Here is a 13,710-nt window from a genome sequence, read left to right as displayed (position 1 = left end):
CAGGAGCACCGACAGCTTGAGAACATTGAAACTGGAGCTGAGTAACCCTCAGCACTGCCAGGGCTGGGTAAGAAAAGAGACAGAGGCTGAGAGAGCCCATCACCCATCTTTATTGAGTTCGAGTGGCTAATGAGCAGTATGGAAATAACACCGAGGGCATGTCTGTCTTCATTAGCCTCCCCTCTGGACAGACTCCAGGAATTAAGTACCTTTAAAAAGTTACTTCTAAAAAATAAAGCCATTGAGAGGTTTGCTCCCTTCTGAAAAATACCCAGTAGAGCTTGGAGCTGTGTTTTGTGTGAGGAGGAGCTGCTTTCTCCCTTCCAAGCCAGCTTAAGGATTCACAAAAATGGCAGGTGCCAGTGCAGCACAGGTCCAGTTCTCAGGTCCTGCACCCTCAGCCAAGCACAGCCTTTGTTCTGGAACTTTACTGTCACATTGGAAATCAAAGGAGAAACTGTACATTTTTTAACCAACTCTGCTTAAAGAATAACTGGACACACATGGTTCTTCCTCACCTCTTTTTTACAGTGAGCTTCACCAATCCCAGTTGTGGCCATGCTTGGTCACAGGCACACTGTTCTCACCCCCAGCACGAGGTCCTCTTGCTGCTCCCTTCCCCAGGTCACTGCTCAGACATCCTACAGGGACCCTTACAATTCCTGCTCTGACAGGACCTGGATCCCAGCTCATGGCACAAAGCTGAGCCTGACCCTGGGCCAAGGGCTGGCAGCAATATAGGGCCCTCAGCAGCCCCTGGGAAGCTGGTTTGGGTGACTTGGCTTTGGGTGAAAGTCTGTGAACAGGAGATTTTAAACAAGAACTGTCCGTGCTCCTGCCTCCCCTCCCCAGTTAAGGTTAGTAACGCCGTACATTCCACGTTAGCAGCAAGGAGGTGGTGCCCCTGATCAGGATTCACAGTAACATCAGGCTGGGCACATGGAGTACAATCATCACAGATTAATAGTTACAACAGGCATGAGCGGATTAAGGACCACGCTAACATGGTTTACTATAGTACCCCTTCTTAAAAAAATAGTTTATTCCTAAACTAAAAACCACTTAGTAACTGGTTTTTGGAGCCCACCAGGCAGAGCCCGGTGTGGCCCCTGAGCCCTGCAGAGTGATGGAGTGTTTTGTACACTGACAGAGAACAGCCAAGACAGCACACGTGTCATGACAGACATTCAGAGGGAGCAATCAGCATAAAGCAAGATTGCTTAAGGGCTTCTGTGCGGGAACAGTTCATGGCAGTGCTTCCTAAGCCGTGTCCGACACCAGCACCACGGCCACGCTGTCGGAACAGATACATTCTATCATTAGGGAAAAGCTGAATAATCAACTGATATATTCATTGCTTCTAATGCACTAGAGAACACCGCAGGCTAACAGGCTCAAGCAGAGGTGTTTGCTGACCACTTGCCGAGTGCTGAATGCGTAAGGACAGGTGAGATTCTTCAGAAGAGAGCAAGAACTGCTGTAAACAGTTTGACTCCAACACTCTGTGGGGCTGTAAGGTCAGTGGGGCAGCACCTGGGCCTGCCCAGCCCTGCGCTGCAGGAGCTGCTTGAAAAGCCTTCCACCAACTTCCACATCTTGATGTTGAAAAGGCCAAGTTTCACCAAAACGACAACGCTGCCGCGTGCCCCAGAGCCCAGCACTCCTGCCCACAGGAATCCTGCCCACAGGAATCCTGCCCGGGGCACGGGGGGCAGGGCTGGGTTAGGATTTGAAGACGTGCACGGCCCGCACGACGTACTGGCGGCAGATGGGGCACTCGCTCATCCTCTTGCCGCACTTGGTGCAGGTGACCATGTGGCCGCACTCCAGCAGCACGCAGTCGATCACGGCGTCCATGCAGATCCGGCACAGGCTGTCGTCGTCCTCGTTCAGCTGCATCCTCTCCCCCTCTGCAAACCAACAGAGAGGGAGGTCACGGCTCTGGGCCCTGCAGAGCCAGGGCAGTTCCAGCCCAGCCATGCTCCATCCCCTCACATGAACTTTTTTAACCCCCAGCTATGAATTAATCTATATTCCTCCAAAAATAAGCAAAGAAATAAGAACTAGAAAGCTCCTCAAGCGAACATCCAATATTTGGCTTCATTCTTTAAACTCAAGAAACTTGTTTTCAATTCAGAATGTAATGACTGCGAAATAACATGCTGGATTAAAAATCAGAGCGTGTTGGGTTTCCACGTCAGAGCTCGCTGTTTGGCAGAACACTTTCCTCAGAAGATTAAACACAATAATAATAAAGCAGACTAAGAAATAGAAGCCTTAAGTAGGCCATAAAGATGGCAGAAGTGAACAAAACCTGTCAAGTCTCATTGCATAGAGTCACCATCGCCATCAATAACTGAGTATTCTATCAGATAATGGCGAAAAAAAATAAACCTTAAATTCACGTTTTTTTCCCCAAGTTTTGTGTAAGCAAGAATTGGTCAGAGGACAAACTACACAAGTGAAAGACTCCAAATGCTGTGTGGGGCAGAGGGTAGAACAGCAGCCACTGAGCTGCAGCCACAGAACAACCTTATGAAAATGTGGACTGAGACCAAAGAACTTGGACTTTTGTCACTGTAGATTTTAATTCTGCAGTAACAGACCTAAAGTGCCCTGATCTGCACAGCAACAGAGGAGCTCTGGCTAATGCCCTGTGAAACCCAGCAAAGCACAGGGAGGTGCCAAGTTCCAGTTCTCTGAGGAACCAGTTCTCAGTTGTGCAATTTTACCTTCACCGTGAAAGCTGAGCTCTCCAAGCTTCGGAAGAAAAGTCTCAAAAAAACAGCACAATCCTGGAAAGCTTTGTTTAATCACTACAGCCATGTTCAGCTACTCTAGGGGGAGCCTGCACTGTTAAAACACATTTTCCAGGTGTTCCAGCAGAGCAGACAGAGGTCAGATACCACGTTCTTCCACTGGCAGAACCAAACCAGAAACTCAGTAGTCTTAAGAAAGCAGAAATAAAGTATAAACCTACGTGTCTTGTGGTTCTCCTCGCTCTCTCTGTATAGTCTGCTCACTTTTTCCACAAGTTCCCATTTTTCACAGCATCCTGAGTAGTTGACAAAATTGCAGGCGAGGATTTCCTTCAGCTGCCGAACACTCAACCCTTCGATGTCTTCCAGACTGGAAATGTCGGACAGGGAGGCCCTCGCTCTCTTCCTGGCCAGCCCCGGGGTCTGAAACACATCAGTGTTGTGCTTTTAACTGCCCTGGTTACTTCAGAGCACCAGAGCTGGAGCACGTGAAGCTGCAGCAGCTTGGCTAAAGTTTAATTCTTTTTGAAGCCAGTGTGTGCAGACATTCATTGCTAGACACAGCAAACTCTGGAAGAACCAGAGCATGAGGCCAAATGTTGGCAGAGATATAAAACACTTTATGGTGTCACATGCCAAAAATCTATTCTTTGGATAATTCGTATCTCACCTGCTCTTCTGCACTTTCTTCTTCTTCATTATTTACAGATGTTTCAGTTTGTCCCTGTGTACAAAATGAAACTTATCAGGATAAAACCGCATGTTTTTCCCTTATAAAACACCTTCCTTCCTACCAAGGTGATCTCAGGAGACAATGAAATGACATTTTGAAGTTCCAATTGCTACTAATCATTCCAGATTTAAGTCACTTCTAACATGAACTAGGAATCTTTGCTAATTATCCCCAGCTTTCAGGTGAAGGGTACAAAAAGTATTTCTCCTGTCTCTCCAAACTGTATCAATTGGTGTTTTATTTTAAATTGATACATAACTATTAAAAAAAAATCTATAAAATAAAGCAATACTATTGCATAAAACATGTTAATCACTGTACCCGTGAAGGCGTTCCACTTCCTGTGCTTCCCCTTCTGTTGGCAAGTTCTCCTGGGTTTGACATGGACACAGACGTGGAAAAGGGATGGGTAAAAAAGCCCGAGCTCTGTGACCGCGACGAGCGCAAGCTGCCAGCGTCCATGTCCTCCTCTGCCCCCAAGCCATGGTGGCACAGCACCAGGTCCACCAGGTCTTCCTTCTCCCTGCAGGTGTCCGTGGGGATGTTCCTGAGGATCAGGTACTGACGCAGATCCTTCACTTTCAATCTCATTAGCTGAGGGCGCTGGAAGGCCGTTTCTTGCAGCAGGTGACAAGTGGAACATCTTCTGAGATTCTCTTGTAGGACTGAACAAACTGAGCAAAAATCCTTTTTGCAGTCACAACACACGTGCTGAGGGGAAAGGAGGGAACCATTCAGCTCTGGGTCACAGGAAACAAATCCAGGCCCCGCTCTCTGCTTCTCCAGGCTACAGAATTTACCATTAGCTCTTCCACTGTCAGTTGTGACAGACAATTTTTAAGATTTAAATACAGAAAACTGCCCTGTCAATTTTGCAAGTGTTCCCAGGGAGTCCCTCATTCTTCTGGCACTACTGAAGCTGATTTGAGGTTTCAGTGACAAATATTACAAATAAACAAATTAATCAAGTAGTCAACTTGTAGTTTAGACAACAAGCGAAACTAAAACAAATTTTATGGTCTGTTAAAATACTTCTGAACATACTGTCACTGCTGCTTTCATGTGTGTAAAACAACAGTATAACCCCAGACTTTAGAGAACCTACTGCTTCCTCAACTGACTGCAAGAACTCAAAGCAGGCCTCACATGTGATGAATCACATGGGAGGGAAACAGTCCCAAAATCCCAGATGTCACTTCTGAAGAGAGCTTTGTTCAAAGGACTCACAATACACAAAAGCTGGAATAGGCAAGACTGTCAGCTTCCAGCTGCTGTGAACAAACCCAAACTCCTCAAAGTTTTCATGATTGTAGTAAATTAATATTGGCTTCAGAAATGTCCCTACACAATGCTTCACTCAACAAAGCCTTGCCATGTGAACAGGACACATAAGGGAAAAACAACACACAAACTGAGGGAAGAGGCTTCATGATACCTGAAAGAGCTGCAGAGGATTAGGTCACTGAGGGGACAAAATAACAATCCTGGACAGTTGTGATACACAGAAATAATAAAATATTAATTATCTCAGTTTTATTTATCTGCATTAACCCACCAATCTGCCTCCCAAAGAAGGAAGAGGCTGTTGGAGCACAACAGCCTTAAGAAGAACTAAAGCTGGTCAGGAAATAACCAGAACTGCGTGAGAACTTCCAGAGAGAAACTCTAATACTGTATTGTGAGGTTTTAAATTTTCCATCACCCAGTTTGTTCACTCCAGGACTCAGCCACTGTTTGGAGCCACCTTCAATACCAGATTTGATTTACTGTTCATGATTCTGAAGCTAACACATGTATCTTAAAAATCAGAGTCCATTAATTTCCAGGCCAGCTCAGATCCAACGTGTCACTGACTAATGAGCATCAGACTTACTAACTTCTAATCCTGGTTGACAATCATTTCCTGTGACCTCAGAATAAGGCACTTCCTCCCTCCCCGAGGCCTATATCTGCCTCAGGTTTCTGAGAAAAACACTCATCTCCCAGTACGCCACAGATGAGTTCAGAGGGGTAAAAATCCAGTGCAATAGGAAATATACTCACTTTTTTCCTGAAAACTGAGAAGGAAAGTCCACAGGCTTTGCAGACGATGTTGGTGCTGGCTGCAGCAGGAGCTGGATATGCTGAGAAGCCTGTGCTTGGTGTAAACCTGAAGGGGCCAGCACCTCCCCCAAAGCCAGCCTGCTGGCCACGCACTGCTCCCGTGCCCATGACTTCATTCAGCAACCCGCAGCAGGAAGCCCACATGGAAGTAGCTCCCGCCTGAAAACATCACAGAGCAAACGCAGACAATCAGGATCTGGAAGCCCACATCAGATGGGACTTGCTGCTGAGGAGCTGCTTCACTCCATCTGTCATCACCCCAGCAGCAACTCCCGGAGCTCCGGGCTCCCGGCACGCTCAGGGCTGTGCCAGACCAGCTCCGCTCCCAGCTGAAACCAAAGGGGGAAAGATTTGCCTCCAACGCAGGCACAGGGAGCTCACACTCACAACTCCTCTTCTGGACAATTCCCACAAAGAGAGTCAGGAGTTTGAGGAGTGATGCAACAGCGGAGCAAGGAAGGAGTGACTGGCAGCCCATTGTAGGTGAGGGGCAAACCCCAAACGGTGACAGGCAGAAACAGCGACTTCCAATGATTAATGCAGAACTGTCCCTGCAGGATCTGCTCCAGAACTCACCCAGCTCTCCCATGACTCACAACAAAACTCTCTCTAAAATAACACTCCTGGCTTTCAAACTTGAAAACCAACCTTCATTAGAAGATAATTACAGTCTGGTTTCACTAAGAAAGAAACATTTTTCAAGATTTCTCCTTGCTTTGTTGCCTTACAGAATGTCTAACAAAAGCTAAAATAAATCTAAATAAATTTATTTTCTACTGATTGTATTTCAGTTTTGAGTCACATAATCTTCAACAGTGGGAATTCTGAACACATAAGCAAAGTGCTATTTTTTATCCCTGGAAGTCTTTAGCACTGGATTGATTCTCTATCAAAAGCTCATATTCTACTTAAAGGTGGAATTTGGACTCCAAGTTGGGCAGGTCACGAGTGTAATCACTGTCAGGTGGCTCCCTGAGACCTGCTAGAAAAAACATGAGGGACAAACAGAATCACATCCAGTTCTCCCTGAAAGGAAAGTGAGGGTGCAACTTCCTTTAAACACAATTACTTTTTCATGTTTTTTCCTTTAACAGCTGTTCTCTTTTTCATTCCAGGGCAGCATCTTTTTTTTTTTTTTTTCCAAAGCACCAAGACAGAAAAGAATTGCTTTTGAGACTTCTTGCTGTAAATCTTGCTTGAAATCTTGCTGTAAAACCCCAACTTCTTGCTTGAAATCTTGCTGTAAAACCCCAACCAACCAGAACACACACTTCAGCTCTGTGACATGGTGCTTTAATTCCTGGTGTAACTACACCAATTTCTAGATGAATTTGCACATTTGCCCTGAACTGAACAGAATCCTCTGACATTTGTGGGAACTTAATGCCAGAATAACTGGGGATGGGCCAGAACGTCTCCCTTCAAACCACAGAGCACAAAAGGTAAGAACAGGAGCTTCAGTTACAACATCAAATATGCATTCTAATTAAATCCTCTCATCTGTTAGATCAACTCATCATTATGGGTATTTCAACAGCAGAATTCATCCTGGTGAAGCAAGAACCCTCTGTGCCCTGGGCACAGGAGATCTTCCTCAGCTTCCTCCAGGGGATGAACTCCAGCAGCCCTTCTCTCACCTCCAGGGAGCTCACACAGCTCACTCCAGCCCCAAACTAAAGCTTGTTTTATACTTCTCCATTATAAGCACTGTGGAAATGCATTCAGATTCATTTTCCCTGGACAAAACATAATTATTCTGGTTTATTAGGCAAGAGGAATTAGCTTTCCAGAAATACATCCTGAAAACCAATGACAGTTCAGCAGAGCTCTGAGTTTTAAAACTTAGAACTTCTGAAAAATACTTCCTCTCATCTTAAGGGAAAACTGTAACACAACCATTCCTCTCATTCATCACCTCTTCTTCAAAACTGAGGAGCTAATTATGTATCTAAAATATTTCAAAGCAGCCACATTTAAATAACAGAAAAATAAAATAATGAACCAAAAGGACCTGTCAAAATTCAACTTCCTTTTCTACACAACTATGGCCTCAGGGGGTCACAGCAGCAGCAGGACACACAATGACCAAAAGGACATGAGACATTTGATACCACAACCCCAGCCTGAGAGTTTAACACCTGCTTCTTGGACTTATTTTATACCAGAGCCTGTAACAACTGTTCAGACACCACTGTCAACACCAAACATATGTATTTTTAGGAATTTTTCGTCACCCATTTTGGACACACCGAAGTTGTTGGTATCAAACAGAAAATTTTTATCTTGCTGCCAACCACTCACTTAAGCTGACAGGACTACGTGGGCATTAATTTTCTCCTTAACCCACATCACCTGTGGATTCCTTCTGTGCCCTCAGGTCATTAACTGATAATTGAATTACAGTGTCTAGACTCTCCATGTTGCTCTGCAAAAGAAATGCCACCGTGCTGAAAAGCACCAACACAACACACAAATTAAACACGCTAAAACAAAAAAATCCCTCCCTAGAGAATTAATCAAAACATTCCCAATTTCTGCACCAAAACCATCAGTCTTCCACGGACAAGCTGCCATCGGTACCGTCCCTCTCCATACCTTATGTGCATCTCATAGGAGCAAAATCCTGCGTCCCAACTTCGCTGCTGCTGTTTTCAGCTTTAAGGGTGTTTATTCAGCTGACGAGGATTTCACCTGCTGCTCCTGACACACCTGTGCAAGCTGGGTGTGCTACCAAAGCCGCAGAACGACAGGAGAGCGGTGGGAGGGATTTATTTTTAATCATTTTAACTGAAACTTCCTCTTTACACCCACCTTTGGACCAAGCAGAGCTTTTCCGGGACGGCCCAACAGCGCCGGGCGCGACGCGGCGCCTCAGGGGAGCGCCCGGGGCTGCGGCCCGCCGGGAGCCGCCGCTGCGCCCCTCACAGGCCCGGCCAGGCCCTGCCCGGCTGCTGACTCAGCGCGGGGCCCCTCGCTCGGCGCTGCCGGCCCGGGCGCCCCTCAGAGCGGGGCGGGACGGCGGCCGCGGCCTGAGGCGAGCCGGGAGGGGCGGCCCGGCCCGGACATCCCGCCGGGCTCCCGGCCCCGTCACTCTCCCCGCTTGGCCCCCTCCTCCCTTCTCCGCAGAGGGCGAAGCGCTTTCCCGGCTGGCCGCGCCCCTCACCTTCACGGCTCCCCACCCCTCCCTCACCTTCATGGCCGCTCCCGCCGCTCCAGCGCCGCGTCGCCCCCGCCCCGCGCCGACCCCGCCGGGCCGCCGCTCGGAGGGCGGGCCCTGCCGCCGCGCCGCACGCCATTGGCTGCCGCGCCGCCGCGCCGCGCGCCTATTGGCTGCTACGCCCCGACGGCGAGCGGGAGCGACCAATGGGAGCAGAGGACACGGCGAGGCCGAGGGGGCGCGGAAATGCCCCGAGCGGGGCCGGGACACGCGGGGGCACCGGGGGTGGCAGCGGTGGGGCACGGAGCGTGGCACCCATGGTGGGCACGGAGCGTGGCACGGAGCGTGGCACCCATGCAGTCACCGATAGTGGCACCGATGGTGGGCACGGAGCGTGGCACGGAGCGTGGCACCCATGCAGTCGCCGATAGTGGCACCGATGGTGGGCACGGAGCGTGGCACCCATGCAGTCACCGATAGTGGCACCGATGGTGGCACCAGTGGTGGGCACGGAGCGTGGCACCCATGCAGTCACTGATAGTGGCACCGAGGGTGGGCACGGAGCGTGGCACCCATGCAGTCGCCGATAGTGGCACCGATGGGGGCTCCGAGGTGCTGCGGCCCCTCCACTCGGCCCTGGCACAGCTGGAGCGCTGCGTGCAGAAGAGGAGGCCGAGAGGGGATCTCATCAACCCATACCTACATCTCCAAGGGGTGCCAGGGGGATGGTGCCAGGCTCTTTTTGGTGGTACCCAGTGACAGGATGAAGAGGAATGGCCATCAACAAAACCACAAGAAGTTTCACCTCAACATGAGGAAGCGCTCATGGAAGGTGGCAGAGCTCTGGAACTGCCCAGGGAGGCTGTGGATCCTCCCTGTGTGGAGCCCTCCAGTGCCACCCCTGCCATGCCAGGGACACCTTCCTCTGTCCCAGGCTGTTCCAAGCCCCTCCAGCCTGGCCGTGGGCACTCCCAGGGATCCAGGGGCAGCCACAGCCTCTCTGGGCACCCTGTGCCAGGGCCTGCCCACCTATGAGTAAAGAATTTCCCCCTAACACCTAACCCAAATCCACCCTCTTTCAGTTTTATTCTACCAAAGCCTTTGGTGAGAAACATTAAACTTGAGAAAATATTTATTATTTTAAAATCCACTTCTAGTGAGCTCCTAGATGCCATTATTATTTTCTTTAGGCTATGAGTGGGATATACATATATATATATACACATATAAAATAATAATCACAGATTGCAAGAACTGAAAGCTTTTAACCAGAAGATGACATTAAAGAAAACCCAGCAGTACAAACCTGACCAAGGCTTCAGGAAAGCTTTATGTAAGAGCACGCAGGGCCAAGAACCAGGCAGGGCTTTGCCAAAAAGAGGAACAGACAAAAGTGGCTGAAAATAAACACAGAGCACAAATCAAATTTACCCCTACAAAGGGTTGGATGCAATCTGCTAATTTCTGCAGGAAGGATCTATTTTTGGAGCAAATGAGATACAAGAAGAGGGTAAAAAAGGGAAAAAAAAAAAAAAAGAGGTGTGTAATTGCCACGTGAATGGCACAGTCCTGGCAGCTTCAGTAAGAGCAGATAGTGCACACAGCCCAGCTTCTGGATTTGCATTGACACCATATTTTAATTCAAAATCAGGGCACCTTTTTTCAGAAATGCTTATGCTCCCTGACAGGCTTTAGATATGCTCTGAACTTGTATACAACTTAATAAAAAAACTTCATTTTCCCCCCAATAATAGCTTGCTGTTTTAGTCAAAGTGACAGAAAAAAATAGGAGAGCCTTGTGAGTACAACGTTGGAGCTTGCAATGGCACATTCCTCACATTTCTCATGCAAGGGATTGCTTCAAGTCACCTTAAAAATATCAGTACAGTTTGCTTTTTAAGAAGTTCTATGTCATCTAAACTCTGTCAACTCAGTATCATCCTTGAAATACCAAGTTATAGACACATTTTTGTTATTAATATTACATTAAAAGATGAGAACTCCCCATGCAGTCACTGCAATGGGGTAAAAGCTGTCCCAAACCAAGCAAAACCCAACATTTTCCCTTTTTCTCTGTTAAGGATTTGCTAACAAGAAATCCTCCCAAACACAGATGTTTTAGGGAGTAACGTGGGCCTGACAGAGCTGAGATCTGGTGACAGTGCTGGCAGCTGCACTTGCCACTCCTGCCTTAATTTGGGCAGATCTGGATGAATCATGTCCTTAACATGTGATTGGAGATGACTTTTTCTGCAGACTGTAACCACGCTGAGGGCTTTAAACGAGGCTCTTGAACTGTGCCAGCTCCTCCGTGGGTGAAAAGGAGCATTTCAAGAGGTTCTATTAATAAAAGCCTTGCCCTTGCTGAGCCTCCTGGACTGTGCCAAAGCAGCATTAAAAGATTTAAATCTATTACTGCGAGATGTCCCATTTCCTTCTGCCACCAAAAACCAGGTGACAACGACTCTGTAATCCCCCAAGGTTTTACACAGCACCAGAGCCAGAGGGAGGGAAGGGATTCTTCCCAGGAATACGAATTTGGTTTTAATTTAACAATCTGCAAAATTTAATAGTAAAGTTTAAAAGGACAAATTGAATGGCTGGGCTTTATCTGGGGATTTCAGGTTGGATATTAATGGCTGTGGGAAGGATCAGGGAATCACAGAATTAGAATGGTTTGGGTTGGAAGGGACCCTAAAGATCATTTATTTCCAATCCCCTGCCATTGGCCGGGACACCTTCCCTTATCCCAGATTACTCCAAGCCCCATCCAGCCTGGCCTTGGACACTTCCAGGGGCAGCCACAGCTGTGCCAGGGCCTCACCTCCCTCACAGGGAGGAATTTCTTCCCAAAACCCCATCTAACCCTGCCCTCTGCCAGTGGGAAGCCATTCCCAGTGTCCTGTCACTCCAGGCCCTTGTGAACAGTCTCTCTCCTTCTTGTCGGCCCCTTCAGGCGCTGAAAAGCCACAATTAGGTGACCCCAAAACTTCTCTTTTCCAGGCTGCACGACCCCAATTCTCTCAGCCTTTCCTCACAGGATGCTCCATTCCTCAGATCATCCTGGTGCCCCCTCTGGCCTCGCTGCTGGGCACAGCCTGTTTTAGGTGAGATAAAAGATGACTTCTTCAACTGCATTACCTAATCTTGGATTTAATACAATCAGAGTCATCTCTCACTGCTGGGTTTCAGGCTGAGAGCTGATTTAAACACCCTTCAAAAGTGTATTCTAAATGTTCTCTCTGCACCACGCACTGAAGGATTGTCAGCAGAGTTCACACCTTGGCTCCAGAGCCTTGCACAGAAACATCAGAACCAGATGTTTGTCGTTTCCTTTTCCCTCCCAGCCCTTGCTCAGCCCGGCCTTTGTCTCACCCCCTCTCCTCCCTGCCCTGCCACGCCACCAGCTCCGTGTTTCCGCCCAGGCCACCGGGCTTTATTTTCAGGAAATGTCAGCAAATTGCCCTTTAAAACATAATAGCTGCTGCTACTTCCTGGGCTCTGTGTTCAGACACAGCTCAATGAGTTCATTGAAGGCGAGGAAAGGATCGTTAATTACGCCCGCAGCAGCAGCAAGCTACAATGTTAAGTTTCTTAAATGTAAATGTATCCTAGAAAATTACCCCCAGCTTGATTTGCCTCCTCCTCCTCCTCTCCCCACCCCCAGGCACGAATCAGGAGCAGAGCAATGGAAATCCCCAGGGACATGCAGATGTATAATAATATTGAGTTTTGTTTTGCTCTCACTTAGAAAAATGAGAACCATTATAATAATTGGAGTATTTTCTTTGGGAATATGATGCCTTAATCAAGTACTTTAACAAGTTATTGAGAAAATAAAAACTTACATGTGGAAACACCTTTTTGGCATCACAATTAACTTGCAGGAAATCCGGAGGGGAGTGAATTCACTCTGTGGTGAGCTCTGTAACATGGAAATGCTCATGTCAGAGCACAGAGAAAATGCATTAGATAGGTGGGTCCGTCTAAATGTTACTGTATAAAAGATGTAACTTTTTACCCCCTGGGCTGCTTGACTTGTGGAAACCTCCACCTTGCAGCCTGTGCAGAATAAACAACATCTCCTTTTTAATCTAGACTCTTGTCTGTTTAGAGAGCTCCCAAAAGCAGTAACCCCACCAAGCCACTGCCCTTGGTCACCTGTACCTCACCTGCAACAGGTGTGGCCAGCTCCATTAGTCACAGGCTCATTAAAGTTAGAAAAGACTTCCAAGATCATCAAGTCCAACCTGTGACCAATCGCCAAACCTTATTGCAAAGAGCCACGTCTGCCTGTTTTTTGGACACTTCCAGGCATGACTCCACCGCTTTCCTGGTCAGCCCCTTCCAATGCTTCACCACTCTTTCAGTGAAGAAATTTGTGCTGATGTCAGCCCTGCCCCTCCCCTGGCCCAGCCTGGGGCCGTTCCCTCTCCTCCTGTCCCTGTTCCCTGGCAGCAGAGCCCGTCCCCTCCTGTCAGGACTTGTGCAGAGCCAAAGGGCCCCCTGAGCTTCCTTTTCTCCGGGCTGAGCCCCTTCCCAGCTCCCTCAGCCTCTCCCGGTGCTCCAGCCCCTTCCCCAGCTCCGTTCCCTGCCCTGGCCACGCTCCAGCCCCTCAAGGCCTAGCTTGGCGTGAGGGGCCCAGAACTGACCCCAGGGTTTGCGGTGCCTCAGCAGTGCCAGCACAGAGAGAAAATGTCTAGCAGATAAGTCCCCAGGGCCGCAGCGGCCCAAGCGCAGCCCATGCCCTCGCTGTCCCCGGCCTGGCCGCACTGCGGGGCGGTTCAGGGGAGCAGCCCCGCCACCGCGCGGACCCTTCTCTCCCCGGAACGTCTCTCTCGCGCCCGGCCCGTCGCGGCGGCCCCGCCGTGGCGGCGCACAGCCCCTCCTCTGATTGGCTGCGGCGCGGCGCGAGCGCCGGCGGCGGGGACGGTGATTGGCCGGCGCTGGGGGGCGCG

At 48.8% G+C, this 13,710-nt stretch overlaps 1 protein-coding gene across 5 annotated transcripts; it reads right to left on the bottom strand.

The window, feature by feature from the left end:
- Nucleotides 1–87: 87 nt before the first annotated feature.
- RNF34 (ring finger protein 34) lies at nucleotides 88–13,622 on the bottom strand. 5 transcript variants are annotated; one of them, XM_053959133.1, is made up of 8 exons: nucleotides 13,405–13,622; nucleotides 12,601–12,677; nucleotides 10,059–11,850; nucleotides 5,536–5,754; nucleotides 3,814–4,203; nucleotides 3,430–3,483; nucleotides 2,981–3,182; nucleotides 88–1,910 (listed from the first exon to the last, which is right to left on the bottom strand). In XM_053959133.1, exons 4-8 carry the CDS (start codon nucleotides 5,737–5,739, stop codon nucleotides 1,723–1,725), a joined length of 1,038 nt encoding a protein of 345 aa, XP_053815108.1. In that variant the 5' UTR covers nucleotides 5,740–5,754; nucleotides 10,059–11,850; nucleotides 12,601–12,677; nucleotides 13,405–13,622; the 3' UTR covers nucleotides 88–1,722. The 5 variants fall into 5 exon arrangements, with proteins under 5 accessions (XP_053815108.1, XP_053815106.1, XP_053815109.1 ...); XM_053959131.1 differs by having other exon boundaries at nucleotides 10,059–10,149; XM_053959134.1 differs by lacking the exon at nucleotides 10,059–11,850.
- Between the last annotated feature and the right edge of the window lie 88 nt (nucleotides 13,623–13,710).

The sequence above is a fragment of the Vidua chalybeata genome, chromosome 18, assembly GCF_026979565.1.
Source record: "Vidua chalybeata isolate OUT-0048 chromosome 18, bVidCha1 merged haplotype, whole genome shotgun sequence".
Classification (NCBI taxonomy): domain Eukaryota; kingdom Metazoa; phylum Chordata; class Aves; order Passeriformes; family Viduidae; genus Vidua; species Vidua chalybeata.
Note: the sequence above shows the minus strand (reverse complement) of the source record. Positions and strands in the feature narration are given on the sequence as shown.